This window comes from Mchenga conophoros, linkage group LG16 (assembly GCF_057382185.1).
Source record: "Mchenga conophoros isolate Kocher_MC1m ecotype Shallow Benthic linkage group LG16, M_conophoros_male_GT1.1, whole genome shotgun sequence".
Classification (NCBI taxonomy): domain Eukaryota; kingdom Metazoa; phylum Chordata; class Actinopteri; order Cichliformes; family Cichlidae; genus Mchenga; species Mchenga conophoros.
Genome location: NC_140541.1, coordinates 23337450 through 23358536, shown reverse-complemented (window position 1 = coordinate 23358536; position 21087 = coordinate 23337450). Strand labels below are relative to the sequence as shown.

Below are 21087 nucleotides of genomic sequence, written 5' to 3'. Positions count from 1 at the left end.
CAGAGTTGTTGACAGACTCTAAACTCTGCATGCTTGGCATGGCCTGGAAATGACAGCAGCACAGCCACGTCAAGGCGGAGCGGCTCTTTTTGGCTCTACTCGGCACCTGTACTTTGGTCGAGAGCCCAATTGTTTTGGCTCAGTGTTGATTAAAGCCTTTTGGTGACAGGTCCAAAACTTTCTGTAAGGTTAGTTCTCTACACATCACCATCAATATAACCGTAGCTTCACATTGCTGTAAAAGTATGTCTGTGTTCGTAAGCGAACTGTCTTTATTCACCGTGTGGTCAGCGTGACAGCGCTGCAGACCGGAGTCCGGTTAACTGCTGTAGCTAGCTGCTCTAACTAGCTTCTATCAAAGTGATGTATCTCTAGCCGTTATTTTTGGGTTGATCTCTAGGGGGAAATATTCTATTGCCTTGAAGTCAGCAAGAAAAATATAAAAATAATAAATGGAGATAGTAGTGGGTGTTTATTAAGAGAAAAGCGCTGTAATGCCAGTACAGTAGTTACTAATAACACGGAAGGCTACTGTTAGCAATAGCCGAGGCCCTTGCTGCTTAGCGGGTTTCCCTTAAACTGCAGTGTAACTAATAAACAAAGCATCATAATGCTTTGAGTTCATTGGTACATTAAGCTAATATGAACCGGGAATAACTAACTTACATGGATAACGTAACACCGGGCCGGGTGAGGTTAGCGGGTGTGGGAGGTTGAACGGACTCTAGGGTGGGGCTCTCTGTTAGCTAGCTAATGACAATGACTGGTCAGCCAGTCTTTACATGAAGCGAAGAAATAATACACGGCTAACACATTTAACTCAATTACCCAGGGGGGAGGCTGAAACACTGGTCGGTTTAATTGTGCGGTCAGTGAGAGGTTGGGTCGATACAAGCTGTCGGAAATGTCGTGAGAGGCTCCTGAAGCTGTTATGAGATGCTTGGCTTTCAGTTATGGTATAGGACACCCTGTAAACACAGCGAGACCACTAGGGCACTTCTGATGCTTTGATATATAAATAATCTTTGGAAAGTAACAGTTTTTGTATTTTTGCCTGATTATTCAAAACCCAATCGCATGGAGACTTTAATCACAGGACTGAGATGTGTTTGAAGGGCAGATTTTCAGCTTTAATTTGAGGGGTTTAACCAAAGATTTGCATGAACTCTTTCGGAGTTACAGCCGTTTTATTACGGAGTCCTCCTAATTTTCAGAGACTCAGAAGAAACGGGACCAACGGACATAACAGGACTGTTGTTAATTCTTTACAACCAATAACTGCATGACGTCAATACCCCATGGACATCTTCAAATGCTTTGTTTCCTCTCTTGACATGCTCTGCCAGACCTTTACTGCTTGTTTGTGGGTCTCTGTCTTCAGTATCTAAAAAGCATGCTTTATTGGGCTGAGAGCAGGTGACCATTGAACAGTATCCCACTTCTCATTTGCACTGTGAACTTGCTGTCTGATCAGTTTTGCAGCATTTGGCTAAATCTGTGAAACGAATTAAAGCTGAAAGCCTGCACTTCAGTCACATATTGAAATGACAAACATTGTGTCTTTGTCCAGATACTTTTTGGCTATAATTTTAGCTGATAAATACTTTATATTTCAGACTAATCTTAATCGACACTTAATATAACAGAGCTGTATCTTTTTATACAGCTTTGGCATCATGTCTGACAAAAGTGAGCTGAAAGCAGAGCTTGAAAGGAAGAAGCAACGCTTAGCACAAATCAGAGAGGAGAAGAGAAGGAAGGAAGAGGAGCGCAAGAAGGTATGCTAACAATGTTTTGTAAATATTTAGTTCACATGCATTTACAATGGTCCACATTAATCGTCAAACTTATTTGGCCATTTGCATATGAAGTTTAGAGTAGGAGAAAGTGGTTAATACACACAACACATCCCAAGGCCCTTGACAAAGAGATAAGGTTCTTCTGAGAAAGGTAGGTGAGAAAGGTATTTATATTAAGATAAGCAACCCTGTTCCATTAGTGATAATGTTTTTAATTTCTAATCCAAATGTAACCCTGCAGGTATTAAGGGTTTCTGCGTTTATATAGATAATAAATTCCACACCATTTGTTTTGAATGGCAAAAGTAAGACAGAAAAGTAAAATGTTTTTCATGGATTGATTTTTCTCAACTGACTGATAGTAAGTAGATTGCATTAACAAGCTCAAGTTGGGCCTAATGTGATAAAACAATATGAGGTGGCTAGTGTACAGTATGCATTTTCTTCTAGCAGAGTAGCTGTGTTTTGGTAGATAGCTATATTGATGCCTTTTGTCAGTCTCCCTCTCCAGCCATTCTTGGCTATATTACATAATGTTTTTTGAACTTCTATAATGTGATTGGAATAAAATAATCCGATATTCCACTGTAATTTAAAAGCACGTGTAGATCATTTGATTATTTCCTGTTTTGACTGTTTCATACTGTTCTGACAATATAGAACTCTTCTTCTTAATTGATATTTGCATGTTGCTACTTTTAGTGTGATTATTTCCTCCACATCCTTTGAACATATAATCCATCCTATCCATAATAGCTGTATTTCTTTGTGGTATGAAGGCTACAGATTATTGAATGGGAAAGGAAAGTTGTTTTGTTCTCCAGGTTTGTCCTTTAAGGAGGATTTTCCCCAAATTCTCCAGTTTACATGAGTTCTTACTTAGAACATTTACTTCCTGGTCGCAAGGCTTATGTCATGGAGCAAAACCTCTCAGTGAAACACAGATTGGGTGAAAGTAAAACAACACTGTATCATGACTGCAGCTTTATTTTGTAAGATATGTGCTCTTAACCAACCTGTCGCTGTTTTAAGTAAGGGTAAATACACTGTCCCACTGTCCACGTATGCTCAGTGCTACATTTCTGGCTAAGAAGCCAAACACTAGGTCATAACAATCTTATCTTGACACATTAAAATACAGTAGCTTTGTGTGCACACGAGGAAAAGCAAACCTCAGACCTTTTCGTCTTGCAATTCGGCCTGGAAATGGTAAAATGACAGACATCAGCAGTGCCTTTCTCTTAAATGATGGAGATGTACAAAATCTAGTTTGCTCTGTGTTCAGACATATTTAATAGCATCCATCTTTTCGGTTTCTTCTTCTCCAAAATATCTCTCCTAGCATTTGATAGCCTACAAACATACAAGCATACACCACTTTATTCTGTTCCTCCAGCTCTTTCTCAATCACACACTGAAGAAAAGTTTAGAATTAAACATCTTGCCCAAAGACCCTTTGACATGTAGGCTGAAGGAGCTCAGGGATCGAGTCACTGACCTTAAAATTAGTGGATCACCTTCTCTCCACAGAGTCACCCCAAATTAATGTTATGTATCCTTGCTGGTGTTCCTGCAGATCAGCTCTTTGCTGCACTTGTCATATCCTTTGGCAGTAATAAGATTCTTGCACAGAGTGCATCATAAAACAATTAAGTACTAATTTTTAATTTAGAGAATGGGCTTCCTCATAGCTGTGAATCACTAAAAAAGTCATAAATCAATATTAATGTGTTGTGTAGTCCTGTGATAGACTGGCAACCTGTCCAGAGTGTACCCCTCCTCTCAGTCTATGACAGCTCGGCTTTAGCCCACTTTGGCACTGAACTGGTTAAGCAGAAGAGACTGGATGCTTTACTGTATTGCCTGAGATCCAGTCAATTTAATATTGTTATCATTGGTGTTTTTATGTTTGTTTGTTTTTATTTCTAGGCGGAACTGAAAGAGGTCGTACTTCCTCAGGATGACTCTGACCTGGAGAAGAAAAGACGTGAAGCTGAGGCTCTTCTACAGAGCGTGGGCATAACCACAGATGTTACAGTTGGTATGTTTTATTTTACATAGAGCTCTATTATGATACCTACTTTTTAACTGTACACCCTTAGGAAAATACATGCATATCTAACTGAGCTCAAACCCCCAGTGCATCGCTGGATAAAAAAATGAATCTAGTTTGCATACACATACAGTTGGGTCATTGTACTAGAACTATGTTTTGACATTGGTGTCTGGGTGTTCATGTTCATGGATGAGCAGTGCAGAAATCAGCTTTTTTCATTCCACATCACTCACACCAGAATATTTGGGGTAATAAATAAATGATATAAAATTTCAGTTTCTAAGCACTGCAATCTTCATTAATAGTCATATTAAATCACTTGATTTTGTGCATAGATGCAGCATACTTTGGACTACTTAATAAACATTTCATTCATTTTTGTCTGTAATGGTTGTGCTGACTCCTAAAATTGGATTAACGTTTTAAAAATAAGAAAGAAATGTTATACTTCTCGATGCTGATGGATGCGAGAAAACGCCACCATAATAGTCTCATTTTCATGTGGTGGCCATTACAGTTATTTCGTATCAAATATGCTGGAGTACAGATCGGAAGTAACACAAATGTGTCACTGTTCTTTTGTAGCTTTATATTAGACATTTTCTGAGCTGTGACTATGAAAATTGTGGCAAAACTAAATCCAGTTGCCTGGAAGATGAGGCTAATCATGATATTATTACTATGATGAGTTTGTGTAAATAGCTTGTCAAACATGAGCCTCACTAGATGATGATGATGATGATGATAATAAGTGGAAGGATGGATAAAAATGAAACATTTCCAAAAATATACTAGTATACACACAGTGGTTTTTAGAGCATGGTCATATTGCTAACAGCAGATGGCAGAAGAGATCCATATAAAAATCTATCAGAGTTTGCAGACGGACCCAAGTAAGACATTCAAAACAATCATGGTTGTATTTTTGATACTGCTAGTTTTTAATTGTATTTTTTTTGTCTTGCATATGATTTAATTGATGAAGACAGTACAATTGTGCTGAAATCTCCTTTCCCAACATGGCTTGAGCTTGCAAGAGTTTACGTTTATTATTTAGATTTGTGCATTTTTCTTGCTTTACACAGAGACATTTATATTGTATTGTACTGCTATAAACAGTTTACTGATGATTACTGTCTGTCTGCCTGTGTAGTCCCTCCTCCCATTTCTCCAACTGCCAAATCTGCGGGCACACCGAGTGATGCAGGGAGCCAGGACTCTGATGGAGCTGTGGGACCCAGGTACACACACTGTCTCACAATCTGCACTTGTACAGTACTTGACAAGTGCATAAACAGTGCAGACGTCCCTATTTCAGGGGGGGAGAAAGGCCAAAACTGTTTCTACCTGAGGAATAATAATCAAATGCTTGGTACTTTGTTGATTCTACCTTGCTTTTTACTTCAGCATTCTTTTTAACGGTTATGCTTATATCTGCAATGTATGTTTCCAGTGTCTTTGTCACAGCTTAAATTGCAGAACTGTTTTGCAGCAAATTAGTTGTGAAGCATTTTGAAAACAACATAAAGAAGCTTGTCTGTTCTGCTTTCTTATGCTTGGCATTACTTTCAAACTCTATAAACAAAGCTTATGAATACCTGTTAAGCACAATTGCATTAACAGCAGCTGAGTTAAAACATTTTACAAAGTCCTACATCATTACAGTGAACGATGACGAATTCCTGCCAACTGAGTGCATGTTTATTTCATTTGTGTGCCATCGAATTAGAACAATCCTAAATTAACAATAAAGCAGCAGGCTGCTGTGACGCCTGGGGGACTTCTTAACCCCTAATTAGAGCCCCTTCCCAGTGCTGAAACTCAAGCTCCCCCAGTGTCCCATCAGACCCAGTGAGTTGTTCCCCCTACGTGTTGACTCATTTCCCTCACCAGCATGGCCATTTCCTACACACATGGAGGTCATGTTTTCTCCCTGAGGGTTCTCTCTCTCTCTCCCCCCCCCCCCCCCCCCCCTCTGTCGGCACAGCACTCAGTGCTTTGGTGTGACACAGTTCGGCCTGAACATTACACCCTGTGCCATCGCACACAGGGTCTGTGTGCCCATGCATTTTAAGCAGATACATTTTTCCATCTCTGGGTTTATGTAAACAGATTCAAGCTTAATTTGTAATAAAGAAAACTCATTTTTTGGGTGTTTGGATATGCAGAATGATTTTAATTGTGACCTAGGATTCAATCAGCATGTTTGTTATGTGCCATAATGCTAACTTTATTTCCTCTCCTCATTTGTGCTCGCCTGTTTCTCTCTCACTAATGCTGCCTTGTTGCTGTGACACTAACCAGGAATCTGCATTGGGACTCTGACCCGTCCACTCTTCAACTTCACTCTGATTCTGAGCTGGGGTACTGGACACTCTCTTCTCTCCTTTCCTGGTCATTTTCCCTTCTCTCAATCTATGGCATGATTACTTTGTCTTTCAAAGTCATTATTCAGTTAAGACAGATCAGGAAAACCATGTAGGGATGCATGCAGGAATGGTGAGACAAAACCTTTTAATTATTTACATAGTTTTAAAAACTAATATGAAGTCGTTGCAATCCCATAAACGACTAATTTACTCACTTTAATCAGCAAAAGATCCCACTTGCAAGGAGGTGAGAGTGGTTATAGATGTAGCACTGTGTTGTATGTTTTTGTCTTTACTGTCTCTTTCACTGCGATTTTGTGCAAAACTTGAGTTGTTCTTTCCTTTTAGGCGTGTAACTCCAAAACTGGGGATGGCCAAAGTTACACAAGTGGACTTCCCACCACGCGAAATTGTGTCCTACACGAAAGAGACCCAGACCATTACTCAGGCGAAAGAAGGTGACTCATGAAGTGTTATAGGTTAATGTTGAAAAACGCAGTCAAATGTGTGCGCATGTACATAACTGCGTGCCTGCATGGATTATATCATATCATTCTTCTTAACAGGGTCTCTCTGAGAGCAGAAGTGAACAAGTGCAAGAGATTTGATTTTACTGAGATGAAAGAAAAGGAAAAATGAGGCCCAGGAAACATAAGAAGTTAGGGCAGGGATTAGATTCTGACAAGCTCTGCTCCTCTGAACCTTCCAGCCAATGCTGCTTTGGTATAATTAATGAGCAGGATGAGAAAGCCTGTGACAGGAAGGAGAAATGAGATTGGAAGGGAAGATATGAAATGCTGTGCATAGGACGGCTCATTCTCTCTGAAGCGTGTCAATATGTATGTAATTGCTGCAGCAAAGCTTTCATGTGGTTGGACGAAGAGAATATTTGGGTTTTTTACTAAAATTCACATGGTGAGCACATGTTCCATCAAATATGCAATATTTTTGGTCATGCTTCTTGTTCTCGGTTGATTTTTCTAATGACTGATGGTGAGTAATATGCTCGACTGAAATCCTGATTAGGATAGTTGTTTTGTACCGTCACTCATAGCCACTATCTTTTTTTTTCTTTCTTTTTTTTTAAGCTGATTTCTCAAATGATTTGCACCAGCTAACATGTGTTTTAAGCATCCCTGAAAGCCTGGTTAGGATTTTAAAAGTGTACCGAGTGTCGGTTGTGTGGTCTAATCAGGTGACGTGTAGAAAATTCTGAGGTGGCATGCAGCTCGAGTAAGATAAAATTGTGTGATTTTGTGGAAAACTACAAGCGGAACTAGTGAAGGACGAAGAGCATCCCAGTGTTCCTCATCGCTCTTTACGCTGGACTCTACTGGGCATTGTAAAACTGTGTTAAACAACGATGGTTTCTGCCAGCTGTTCAACACTGGGGCCCCCCTTCCCCTCTCTGCCACTATGTAATCATTTCATCAACTCCCTCGCTTCCCTGTCTTCTCCCTTCACCGAGCAGGCACATAACAAAACACACTCAGTGACATTGTGCATTTTCACACCATCACTTCTGGCACTCGATGAGACGGCATCCCCTTCCCAGCTTGCTCCCCTTGGCGCATTTCTGATGTGTGGGGTGGCGTCAGGCCTGGTTTCTGATTGAGCGATTTATCATGTTGTCAAAAGGAAGCAACGCCGCAGCACTCTCAAGGTCAGCAGGCGGTGGCATTAGAGGGTAGCGGCTGCCATGCCCTGGCTGCTCCAAACTGAGGGTTCCCACAGTGTCAGTGAGACACCTCGGAAAAAGGAGTAAAAGATTTTAAGATCACCTGCCCCATTGGCACATAGAATGTCCTCTGAGCAGTCCAGGAGAAGCCATCCACATTTTAAAATAGTTGGAAATGAGAATAGTATATCACTCAAGAACAACTGGATACTCGTTTTCTTGGTGTATGAAAAAACTCTTGATATCTGTGCTCGTATAAGGATCACTTCCATTTTTTAAATATTTGATTTCCTTTTCTTATTAATTCTGTTGGGAGTGACCAGGAGGGTCAGTATGTGAGGGAGTAGATCAGAGGGACAGCTCAGACTCAGCATTTTAGCGACATGTGCACAGGAGGCATAGTGGATATGTAGGACAAAGGATGTTGATGATGGAGCTGCCAGGCTGGTGGAAAAGTGGAAGCCCAGAGAGAGGGTTCTTGGATATAGTGAAGGAAGACAAGGATGCAAAGGATAGGGTGAAATAGAGGCAGGTGATCCTCGGTGGGGAGCTCTAAAGAGGGCAGCCGAAGAAGAAAATGTACTGTCTTCTTATAATTAATCCCAGCTTTTGGGAATTAAACAGTGAACAGCACTGTGCAAATGTTTCAAGGCATATTAGCTGTTGAGATTTTTATTCATTACACAGTACCTTCAGGAAAACATCTGTTTGGCTCCCACATGCATATTTCTACATCACAGCCACCCCAAACACACAGCTACACGGCTCTGTCGTCTATGACAACGAGCCATGCAGCTGATCAGGCACCCACAGAGAGCTGATTTCAGCATCGTGGGGTCAGTCTGAGATTACATGAGAAAGCAGTGACACACTGAAGAACAGTGGCGAGCTCTCCACAAAATGCTTGAGCCAAACTACCTGGCAAAAGCCTAAAAAAAAAAACAAGTGCACATAGACAAAGTGGAAAGGACATAGAAATTATACAATGTTTTTTTCTGCCTAATAAAAAAACCCACATTATTTTTAAAAGCACTGCCTGCCCCACATTCAGTGCATTGGAGATTAATTTTTTCCATCTGTAGGTAGCTTCAGAAAATTTGTTAGTTTAAGCCATTAGATTGTCGAATATGCCACCGCTGCACGATTCCCAGATTGCACTAGTAGGTAATATGCAGCATCAGTATGCACTCCTCAACAAGAGGCTGTAATTATGGCATAAGATATTGTGGAAGGTTGGAGGTTTGGGAGTACGTGTGGGGTGGAGGGGGAGGGCTGGACTGGTTCGTCTAGTACAGCATTTCAAAAAGGCTCGTCAGGAATATAAGTATGCAGAGCAGTTTAGTAAATCTAATATTTAATTGAATGTGATTGTTTTAATCACGATGAATTCAGAGGCAGGTCAAAACTTTTAATCACAAAAGCCCTTAATGGTCTTCTTGTTTGAAGTGCCACTTGTAATTGTGGTCAGCTTTTATGCACTTGATGATTAGTACCCTTAAATATCTGTTGTATCCTTCTCTCATACAGTAGCTAATCATTTGGAATAAAAAAATTGAGAATATTCTCCCCTTTTTTTTCTGTGTATGATTTCAGCACCTATGCAATTTGTTTTTTGTTATTGTTCATGTAATAGGGTTTGCTGATGTTTTTATTTGCTGCACTACTAGATGCAACTACACACTTTGGAAAGGCTTTTTGTACGCTGGTACTAGAAGAGGTCTATTTCAGCATACAAGAAATGATAGTTCAGATGTACGTGTGAATTGGTGGAAATTTGTCTTCTATGGTTTCATTATTGGGCTTCATGTTGCACATGCTGAAGTCACAGCCTTGGTGTGTCTGTGCGTATAGAACGCGGATGCCACCTGCAAGGTCATTTAGTTTTGTAGTTGCTCACCACTGGCCACACGCCATGTTTGCATTAATATATTGTCTATTGAGGAAGACTTGTGATTACTCCCCCACCACCACTACATACAAAAAAAAGCTTTTATGTCTTAAGTGGTACAAAAGCCGTAATTGGACCTGCTTTGCAGCTTTGAGAGGAGGTGTCAGCGTATGGGACATTGCTGATCCGTGTGAATTCTGTTAAATGCAACCCACCCACCCTTGCTATTCCCCCCCACCCACCCACCCCACACACACGCACATCCCCAGTGGGGTCACCAGGATCACTAGCTTTTCTCCAAATGGCCATTTTGGCTGGCAGGTGCATTATACCCTTTATTTTCAGATTGTCTGTCCGCTCCTAATGCCTGGCAGGTTGATTGCTCTGGCTGCCTCACCAGGGAAAGGGCTGACGAGCACGGCCGGGACTAGCTGAAAGACAGTGATTACTGTTTTCCTTTAAGCCTGATTGAGGCCCTTGAAAGGAAAGATTTTAACCTTCTCCTGTTGGTTGCAGAGTATGGCCGCACATTGAAATGGCTTGTGTCATCAACCCAGTTCTGTAAACTCATCAGTGCACCCGGTAACCTTCATCCCCCAAACCTCCATCTGAGAAAGGGGATAAATCATTTTATGGACAAAGTGACAGATGACATTATCATTTAGATTATCTCAGTAGGAAGGAAACTCTGGCGTGTGGTGCTGTCATCTTAGATTAACTGTAAGGTTCATACAAAGATAAACGCCTGTAGGAACCAGGCGAGTATTTCCACTTTCCTCATGAATCTGTTTTGTCCTTCTGCTATTATTTTTTTAAGCATAGTCTATATAGTGTCTCTAGGAAATGTGTTTGAAAAAGATGTGTTCATCTTCTTTGAGGTAGAGCCGGTGTGCAGTTTGCCAGCTGGTGTGGCCTGTATTTTGTCGTACATTCTCTGAGGTTGAATAGGAGTTGCAGGACCTCCTGCTAGGATGGTAATTGCACAGGCTTGCCGTTCAGGGAGAAGCTTGTCTCGGGGCAGCCATGCGGAAAACCTCTGTGCCATCCCCATGCCACCTCTGAAGAGCACAAGACAATCCCAGCATCACCATCTGCTTTTGCACCATGCCGTCATCTGGCTAGTCCAATGGGACGGGCCTGGGCAGCTGCTCCACAACCTCTGCCCCGTGGCCTAGAAGGGGGCAACCTACTAGTGGGACACAGAGGAAACAGCTACACTGACAGCTAGACTGTCTATTGAATGGTTAGGGTCTCATTAACAGTTGGGAAAGACAGGGGTCCCTATGACAACAAGACACCCGCTGCGCTGTGTCCCTTTAATACAAATGACAAACTTCCCCGCTTTACAGAGGCAAGTTCTTTTTGAAAGGAGACATTGTGCTGACAAACCAAACAAATGCAAGGGAGAGATACAAAATCAGTCTATTGCTGTGCCAGTAATCACTGGGTGGAGCTTTTCTTGAAAGAGAAAAATAATGAATGTGGAAAATGTAGTGACCAAAAGGTATGAAATGTCTGTGTTTGGAAGCATACTCATTCATTTTGTTAAAGTTGTTTATTTGTTGTTTGATTTTTATACCTTTTAGCATTTGAAAATTCCGAGGAAATGATGATCATAAACATACTCGTTTACTACTTACACAGGTTATGTTGATTGAGAGTTGTTTTCTAATGTTTAATATGGGTATCTTTTTCATCAACAGAGGAAGAAGAAGAGGAAGAAAGTGCTCCACCTCAGCAAGTAGTTGAGACTCAAGCTGAGAAAGAGGACCAGAAAAAGGAGGAGGAGGAAGGTACTGCAGAAATGATAATTGAGATTCTCTGCTGAAATTGAGGCAGTTTAGTTAACACTTAAAATATGTAATTGTTACAGATTATCTATATAATTGAGGGGATCAGATTGCATAAAATAATGGCTACTAGCACCAGGGATCTTCACGACATTTCACTGTGTTTTTGTTTCTCCATTTAGCACCCCCTCACGAGCTGACAGAGGAGGAAAAACTCCAGATCCTGCACTCGGAGGAGTTTGCAGATTTCTTCGACCACAGCACTCGCATTATCGAGCGGGCTCTATCCGAGCACGTGGACCTCTTCTTTGACTACAGTGGCCGTGACCTTGAAGAGAAAGAGGGGTAATTCTTGAGCAGCTAGTGTTTTTAAAACTTGTAATTGGTTTTTGAAGAAGTGCTTTTTATTGATTTTTGGTGCTTTGTTTTTCCGCAGTGAAATCCAGGCCGGGGCAAAGCTCTCGCTTAACAGGCAGTTCGTGGATGAGCGCTGGTCCAAACATCGTGTTGTCACCTGCCTGGACTGGTCACCCCAGGTCATTTTTCTTAACAAAGTTTTCATGGTGAAGCCAACTAGAGTCTGGCTGATAGTGGACGTTACAGACGTTATGTTTGCAGTCATATTGAAATCATTAAGTATTAACTTTCACAAACACGTTGGCCACTCACCATTGAAGCTACTGCTTGATTATGCTCAGTTTTGATCCATACTTTGGTGTTCTGCAGACAGTATAATAAAAAACCCTTAAAGATTTTCATATATGGTCAGTATTGGCCGACAGGTATTAAAAGTTTGGCCCTAAAACCAGCATTTTAATACATCAACTCAGAGAGACAGTCATGGATCATCTGCTAATCCTAATCCTTGTGTCTTTGTGCTGGAATTCTGCTAAGAGCATAATTGTTTTGTAATTGCCTGTTTAAACGACTTAGATTTGCACAGCCATAATGCTTTATGATTACATAGCTTGAGTTTGACAGCATGTTCTTTCAGCCTCAGCTCCCTCAGGAAAAGTAAGTTACGTCCCATACAAATTGTCACTTAGTCGGAGGCCGTAATGATTTGTTTCCTCTGGTGTCTAAGGTCATTTAATGCATTATTGTGCAATGACTTGTGACAGTGATTGAACACCAACTCTTTGTTCACTGTATTTTCTTGCTCAGAGCAGTATCCACACCCTTGTGATGTAAAGTGATGCATCCACTGTACTTAAATTTAAGTATTAAAAGCAGCAGAGGTTAATCGTTTGTCAACATCTGGATAGTGTTTCTGCAGTCTGTGTTTTTTGAAATGCACTGGGATGGGTTTGTGTTTTATGAGATCCTTACTGAGCTGCTGAGTCTGCTTCCGTGTTCTTTTGAGCCCTTGCAGAACTGTAGCTTTTAGTTAAAATTATGCAAAGGAATAAAAACATCATTTACCAACGTTCTTCGGGGGGTAGGGTGAGTTAAATGAGCCATAAATCTTGGAGGAAAGGGTTAGTCATTCTCGAAGGCATTCAGCAGCAGCACTCGGGGCAGGCAAAGCTTTTCCACTTGGAGCCAAGCCTGGGGGGCATGTCTGCCTGCCTCCCTCTGACATTCATTCAGTCTGATTTTTTTTTTTTTTTGGTCTGTCTCCAGTATCCTGAACTGCTGGTTGCTTCATACAACAACAATGAGGATGCTCCTCATGAGCCAGACGGTGTGGCTTTGGTGTGGAACATGAAGTACAAGAAAACTACACCGGAGTACGTCTTCCACTGTCAGGTACTAAAAGCAACTTTAACTTTCCTGTCCTTTTACTAACATAACCCAGCACCCTCACGGATGGCTTCTTCCATGACAAACATGGAACACGGCCAGCCATCCTGTCAGGCTCCCTGCCTCCTCCTCTGCTCCCATACCCCCCCTACCCTCATCCACATTGTGAGTTCACAGTACTGGCATCCACCTCCACCACATCTATGCACAAACACATGTTCATGAGGCGCCTGTGAAGACCTGTGGAGTCGGATGGAATCTGAGCACCGCAGCAGGATTAAGCGTGTGGGGCAGGGCTGGTTATCATGTGCATCTAAACAAGGGCCCTGTGTTCAGACAAGCTAGCTGGGAGACCAGTTGAGCTCCTCCGCTCTGCCCAGCCTTATTACAATGCTTGCCCTGAGGCTCCTTCACCAAGACAAGTTGAGTAGAACCACATGTTTTGGCCTCCATAGCGGATGTAAATGGAGGCGTGTTGCTCAGATGAGTAAAACTGAACAGAAGTGTTAACATAGTTTTCTTTTTGCCTCCAAGTCAGTTTATCTATGCATTAAAAGTTTTGCCGGGATGACTTTCTGGGGAAAAAAATGTTATAGGTGGGGTGATGAGTGTGTGTAGTCCACCTAAACCATAATCCAAAAATATATACTGATCTTATCGGCCAGCCTTGAGGTCTGTTTATTCACACTGTGAGAACTGAGGCTCGAGTTATGCAAGATGTGTTTAGTTGTACTTTAATAAAGAGGGAACATGCAAGATGACGCAGAAGAGGAAAAAGCTGCAGATTGAAGTCTGTGTTTTCCATGTCCATATTATTGCATCTTTGGAGATTTTAAGTGCTACTGATGCAAATCTTTGCAGTTTTTTACAGCCCCACATAGGTTTGACTTGTGGTTGAGAACATCAGTGGGAAATGGGAGTTATTGTGACTTTAATTTGTATTTCTATTTCAGCAAATAAATCGCTTGAAATAATTACATTTGCTCTCAATAAAAATCAGTTTTTTAGCTAAAACAGCTCAAAAAATGTTTGTGTGGAAGAATTCAAAATTAGCAGCAGTGCAAAAATCAACTAGTAGCATAAAATCTCAGCATGCTTGCTGTGCCCTCTTCATGTTGCAGGACTCGTTACTTCCATTTTCTTTTCAGCTCGTCAGTTTTGGGATAGTTTCCTTGAAACGACAAGTGGCATGATGTCCTCACTGCTGTAGATTTCCATTGGCTTGTTACTCTATGAAAACTCTTTCCCTTCTCATCACTCGCTCCACAGTGCGGTTACCTAACCTCAAATAATGAGCTATTTTTTCCTCTTTCGGGGTCATTTGGTGCCCTTGGTCAATAGTGTCACTGTTTTCTGAAATAACAGTAGTGTTGCCGCTTGTTATCTTGGAAAGTGGTTGACTGTTTAGACTTATTTTTTAAGCGAAAGAGGCAAATTAAGACTGGGCTAAAATTAATAACATTAGCTACACAGTGGTGCAGCGGTTAGCATCATCGCCTCACAGCAGGAAAGTCCTGAGTTTAAATCTACAAGCTGACCAGACGCCATGATCAGCTCTTCCTGTATGTGCATGGCTTCCATCCAGGTATTCCAGCTTTGTTCCACAGCCCTGAGACATATTTGATAGATTAATTGGTAATTCTAATTGGAGAATTGCTGTCTGTCTCTCTGGTACCCTGCTTTTTATCCCACGACAGTTCGGAAAGTCTCCAGCCCGCCTCCACAAGTTGAAACTGGATAAATGGGTAGGAAATTGCAATGGGGAAAAAATTGAATACATTAAAAAAAAAGTTATACTTCATATGTAGCACTTCTCTTAAAGTTACAAACTGCTTCTCAGAATAAAACATTTTATAAAATTTAAAAAAAATTATAAAGATGTTCTGATAAGAGTATTTCAGGTAAACTCTTCAGTAGTGATGTGACTCCAGTTGGACTGCTCCACGCTTTAGAGGCTACGTTGGCAAAAGCCCGGTCACCTTAGTTTAACAGCCGATCCCTCAACATTCACGGTATCTTTGTAATCTGTCTCTGAGCTTCCATTGTTAGCTGCGGCTGTCTCAATATAAATCTCTATTTCATTTTTCCTTGCCCAACCCTTCTTGCACCCTTTCATTGTGACAGTCTGCTGTTATGTCAGCGGCGTTTGCCAAGTTCCACCCCAACGTTGTGGTGGGAGGCACCTACTCGGGGCAGATTGTGCTGTGGGACAACAGGAGCAACAAGAGGACCCCTGTGCAGAGGACTCCCCTGTCAGCAGCAGCACATACGGTACAGTAAAGGTCTGACACAGTGGGCGTATACTTCATTTATATTTAGCTAAAAGGTAAAATTTCCCCGTCACTGTCTTCGCAGCACCCGGTATATTGCGTGAATGTGGTCGGCACCCAGAATGCCCACAACCTCATCAGCATCTCTACTGATGGCAAGATGTGCTCCTGGAGTCTGGACATGCTCTCTCAGCCTCAGGTAACATATAACACAGGGCAGACGCTGAATGTGTGCTCTGCTGTAAAGAAGTTAAAGTATTAACCATAAAAATAAGTTTTTATAATGATAATGCATCAGACTTTAGCAAAGACAATATATTTTCTGTTGTTTTCCTCTCTTTTTCTTCTTTCACATCGCCCACATGCTTCCTGTCCTTTGCATTCGTGCTACATGTCAGACATTTTGGCTGGACTCTTTCCTTTTCACATTCCAGTTTGGTATTTCCTTCGACTTTACTCTTATTTTTTTCTGCAGCTCATTTTTCACTTTGAAGGAAATGATTCTTGCTAGCTGTGTCATTTCATCTCTGCTGCCAAGCCCTCGCTGTCAAACTGATTTTTTTTTATTTTTATATAAAGCACTAGTCGAATTTAGATTACACATTAATAAACTGTCGGGTGATTTTTATAGGTTTTGCTTGGCAGAGTGTGTGTTAACTTAAAGCCTGGGCGGGGAGCTTGTTATAGATGTTGTTCCATGTTTCCTCCCCTCCACAGGACAGCATGGAGCTGGTGTTCAAGCAGTCCAAAGCTGTAGCTGTCACCTCTATGTCTTTCCCTCTTGGAGATGTCAACAATTTCGTAGTGGGCAGCGAGGACGGCTCAGTCTACATGTCATGTCGTCATGGAAGGTGCGTTCATAAGCAACCGCAGTCCCACCGTGTCGCCTCCCGAACACCAGCAGGAAACTGAGGCGACTTGTAAGGCCCACCTAGACCCGTGTGTCAAATAAATATAGCCCACTCACTTCCCAGTGCAACGCAAATCCAACACTTGATCTCCTGCTGTTTGAGGTTTCACTCCTGCCCAGTCATCCTGTTTTTCTTTTCCGCTTGTCAGTTGTGTTTGTAAAGGTCGTTCAACATAAACAGGGCACACATGCAGGGGAAACAAATCATTTTTTCCCCCCCTGTTCTTTTATTTTTATTTAATTTTTTTCCCTCAGTATGTTTCTCTGGGTGAGAGAGTTTGTTTACAGTCGGTCATCCCTGGGAGAATTAAAACTGCACTTCATCCCACAATGTTCTCATTTAGGAGACTGGGGATCTTCATCTAGGATGGTCCTCGGCAGAGAAATGTGGCTTAAATCAGAGCTGCCAGTGAGCAGCGTGTCAGCCTCGCACCAAATGTAGTATGCCTGGAGACCACAGAGAGGTGATAGCTGCGAGGTTTTGCACTGCAGAATCACCTCTGTAATCGGGGGAATAATTTTCCACATCATTTACAATGGTATGATACTCTCATCGCAGTTAATAATGCATAAGCATCATTCATGCTGAGTATTTACCTCTCTACATTAATTATCAGAGTCTCAGTTGGGTAACAGCTCTGCAACATGTGGTTGAAGGGATGCAGTCACTTTTGCCTCCCTGCTGGTAATTACATGATACAAGTAAATGATTACTGTGAATACGTCCAGCAGAGGTCCATCTGTGCCTGTCGCTTACTTACCTGCTTAATGCATTGCGTAAATGGTAACAACCAGCAGTTTTGTGCATTTTTGTTGTTTCTTTTTTTCTAAAGTTTCTACAGTGCACATAAATGTGTATTCAGACATTAGATCTGAAGGTAAAATTTAATTCTTTGTGGTCAGTTTAAGCATATTTACCCATATTTATCTGTGTGCTCCACAGCAAAGCAGGCATTAGCGAGATGTTTGAGGGACACCACGGCCCCATCACGGGGCTCCACTGCCACACAGCTGCTGGGCCACTGGACTTCTCTCACCTGTTTGTTACCTCGTCTTTCGACTGGACTGTCAAGCTGTGGAGCACCAAGGTATGACTTGAGCTCTAGGATGTATTTTAAAGGCCATGATTCATTTATTTGGCCCATCTCTGCATAGGGAAAAGTTTCCTCCCTTTCTGTGCCTCTCTGGGCTTCACTATAATCCAGTTATTGTTCACTTTCAGCCGTAAGGTGGGACTAATGATTCTTTTAAGGTTGATTTTTAAGTCACAGACTTCTGTTAAAAGGCTATTGATTGAATTTGTAGACAGATGTCCTGATACAGCAGTCAATACCAGACTCCGTTTAGCCAAAATAATTAATTTTTTCACCTCCTATTTGCCACAGTTTGGTTTCCACAGCAACAGGTCGGCTCAGACTGTTAGGCTCTAATGTTTATTTTAAAAATGTTTATATAAAAATGGATTACTTTTTTTTTTTTTTTTTTTAATCTGTAGTTGTTGTGGTAAACGAGAGTTGTTACCCTGCATTTTTACATATAGGATTTTTTTTTAAAAACATTTGATATAATGCATTAGTGGTGGCAGTGGAAAATTTTCACTTTTGACATCTTGACTGTACATCACAATGAATAATACAGAACACTCTTGAACTGAACTCGGGAGACTGAAAAAAATAAGAGACAATGAGAGAAAAGGGCATGTAATGAAAATTCATAAGAAGTGTTGTCAAAGTGAAAGTCTCACCTGCCTGCGCTCTGTTGTCTTTATTTGGCAATGAATAGACACATACACGGCCGCCACCTCTAGCTCTTTTGGGAGACAGCCTCTTTTCATCTGGCCCCTTCGTGCATCGCCGGCTTATAGACGTGGATGGGGTTTGTGATCCCAGAAGCTCGGTTGTCAGCGGCAGCCTTCCCCGGTGGGGTCCCCTGGGGCAATTTCAGCGTTAAGTGAGGGGCCAGATGAAGAGTGATTCAGAAACCCCCGTTGAAGAGAACAGGAACGATATGATGCCCTGCCCAAGCGAGGGTTACTGGGGCCCCACTGTGGAGCAACACCCAGGGATGGGGAGGCTCAATGGCGAGTGTTTGGTGGCTGGGACTTAGCGAACCTCCTCTGGGCCCACTCTCCTGTGCAGTCAGCTCCCAGAGGGCCAGTTTAAGCCAGGCAAACTGTAAAAGCTCTGTTCTGACATAACAGGCTGTCCCCATTGCATCCCATCCCAAAGCAAGTCTTTTTCATCCATTTGCAGCAGTTACAGAATTCCCGATGGCTTTTTTTTTTTTTTGTTCTGTAGACATTTCACCTCCCACACTGGACACTTCTTACAAACCATACGGTCATTCTGTTCCCACAACAGATGAGTGGGTTTGAGATCCAGCGATTCTGCCCAGCCGTTCCATTACAGACTGGGATATCAGCTGACTGCTTTTATTTTTATACTCTATGATTAAAAAGAGCACATCGCAGAGAGGCGGCCTTTCACGTTCCCTCCATCAGTTTGACAAATGATTATCTTTTTGTTTGTTCTACGTCTGTCAAATGTTCTTCTTTGTCTCCTCAAATTTGGATCCCTCTGCACTTTTTTGCCGCTCTTGTTTTCTTTCGCCCATCTTAATCTTTCCCTTGTGTTCAGTAACTCTGTCTAGAAGCCCACCATCCTGGTGTCATCACTTCAGTGTCGAGGTAGAATCGGGTGTTTTGTGGGTGCCCTTGAGGCTTGTGAGACTTTTGTTTTTCAAACTAGAGACTGCGTCTCTTCTTGGTCTGTTATGGGAGAGCGTCTCAGTCTTGTTGATTTTATTCTGGTTAGAGGTTTGTGCTATTCTTTGAGTCGAATAGAACAGATGATTGAAATCTGTTCACTGCAAATCTAATCATGAAATAACTTTTTTGTTTTGTTTTTCTTGGAAAAATTTTACTCTGATTTTATTTATTTTTTCTTCCCCCCCCCAAATTTAAAGACTACAATGAACCCACAGAGGCTGATGTTCCAGATACTCAAGTAGCCAAATTTATTACTTCTTTAATCAGCACAACAGTTTTCAGCTGTGCTAACATAATTGGAAAGGGCTTTTTTCTAATGATCAATTAGCCTTTTAACATGATGATAAAGCTGCATTAGGTAACACAGTGTCCCATTAGGAAAAACATAGATGATGGTCGCTGGAATTGGGCCTGCATACATATTCCATTACAAATCATAAATTACTTCTGATTGATTTCATTAATCATTAATTGTCATTTACAACATTTCTAAGTGACCTTTAAGCATTTTTTTTAGCAGTATTGTAAATGGACTGGTTCTTATAGAGCACTTTTCTACTTGAGCACTCAAACTCACCCATTCACACAAGCACTTTTTAAAATTCACACTCTAATGGACTCATTGCAGAGCAACTTGGGGTTCAGTGTCTTATTGTGTGTCCTGTATGAACATAACCATACACTTCTTTTGAAACACAAACCTTTGTAATGTTTGATCTTTCACACTGCAGTTTGTGATAATGTTGAGTGGCTTTGCTAAGTAACATAAAGCCAGTGCGTTTTAACAGTTTAAAACATCACTGAGTTGCATTAGTGTGTAGATGGATATTTATACATTTAAAACTGGAAACCTTTTTGAATGAAGCTGTTCCCCCCCCCCCCCGCAGAACAATAAGCCGCTGTACTCATTCGAGGATAACTCGGATTACGTGTATGATGTCATGTGGTCCCCGACTCACCCTGCTCTGTTTGCTTGCGTGGACGGAGTCGGTCATCTCGACCTGTGGAACCTCAACAATGACACAGAGGTAATATTAATAGACATTTCTCAGAAGAGCAGCTGTGTGCTGTTACCAACTTTACTGTAGACGAGGTACTCATATCTTGATTTTGACCTTTTTAACCATATCAGATCCTGTGCCTTCACATGGTTTAGCGTGCAAGTACACTCCTGATTGTTATTGTTTCAGGTCCCCACCGCCAGCGTCACAGTGCAGGGTAACCCAGCCCTGAACAGGGTCAGATGGGCTCATTCTGGCAAAGAAATCGCTGTGGGAGACTCTGATGGACAAGTCCTTGTCTATGATGTTGGAGAGGTGAGCAAGCATGAGTCAGCCTTTCAGTTTCTGACTGTACCTTTAAAAAAAAAAAAACATTTTGGATTTTGCAAAAATGAGTCAGCCTCTCACCTGCTACAATGTGTAATTTAGTAATGAGGGATTAATTGTAAAGCATTTATCTTATAGAGATTTTAGAAGAGCATCTTAAGGACTAATTTGTGCATTTTAGGTCTGCTCTTTGTGAGTAAAAAAATGCACAGAGCATAACCTGTCTGCGTTTGAAATTCACGCCTCTGTCGTGTTCCTCCCCCACAGCAAATTGCGGTACCGCGAAATGACGAATGGACCCGTTTTGTTCGCACACTGGCAGAAATCAACGAGAACAGGGATGACGCAGAGGAGCTTGCAGCTCAGCGTCTGGCCGCATGAGCTTATCTCCCTGGACGAGGCATTTAAGGGACCAGTCATGTGCTCGTTAATGTCAGACCTGTTTTGATAGATGGAAAAGATGAAGTTTGTATCAGAAAGAAGTACGGA

The 21087-nt window shown here is 41.7% G+C and overlaps 1 protein-coding gene across 3 annotated transcripts in view; it reads left to right on the top strand.

The window, feature by feature from the left end:
- Positions 1 to 44: 44 nt before the first annotated feature.
- dync1i2a (dynein, cytoplasmic 1, intermediate chain 2a) overlaps positions 45 to 21087 on the top strand; it is a 21755-nt gene continuing 712 nt past the window's right edge. The window contains exons 1-17 of one of the 3 annotated variants that reach the window (XM_085249206.1): positions 45 to 188; positions 1667 to 1778; positions 3729 to 3840; positions 5009 to 5096; positions 6160 to 6219; positions 6573 to 6682; positions 11494 to 11583; positions 11763 to 11925; positions 12017 to 12116; positions 13204 to 13329; positions 15448 to 15594; positions 15679 to 15792; positions 16311 to 16444; positions 17447 to 17591; positions 20158 to 20298; positions 20461 to 20586; positions 20866 to 21087. The exon at positions 20866 to 21087 is cut by the window's right edge and continues 712 nt beyond it. In XM_085249206.1, coding sequence (XP_085105332.1) covers positions 1677 to 1778; positions 3729 to 3840; positions 5009 to 5096; positions 6160 to 6219; positions 6573 to 6682; positions 11494 to 11583; positions 11763 to 11925; positions 12017 to 12116; positions 13204 to 13329; positions 15448 to 15594; positions 15679 to 15792; positions 16311 to 16444; positions 17447 to 17591; positions 20158 to 20298; positions 20461 to 20586; positions 20866 to 20979 — 1872 coding nt within the window. In that variant the 5' untranslated portion in view covers positions 45 to 188; positions 1667 to 1676 and the 3' untranslated portion in view covers positions 20980 to 21087. Of the gene's footprint in view, positions 189 to 1666; positions 1779 to 3728; positions 3841 to 5008; positions 5097 to 6159; positions 6250 to 6572; positions 6683 to 11493; positions 11584 to 11762; positions 11926 to 12016; positions 12117 to 13203; positions 13330 to 15447; positions 15595 to 15678; positions 15793 to 16310; positions 16445 to 17446; positions 17592 to 20157; positions 20299 to 20460; positions 20587 to 20865 lie in introns of all 3 variants that reach the window. The other 2 variants (XM_085249205.1, XM_085249207.1) reach the window with 2 other exon arrangements.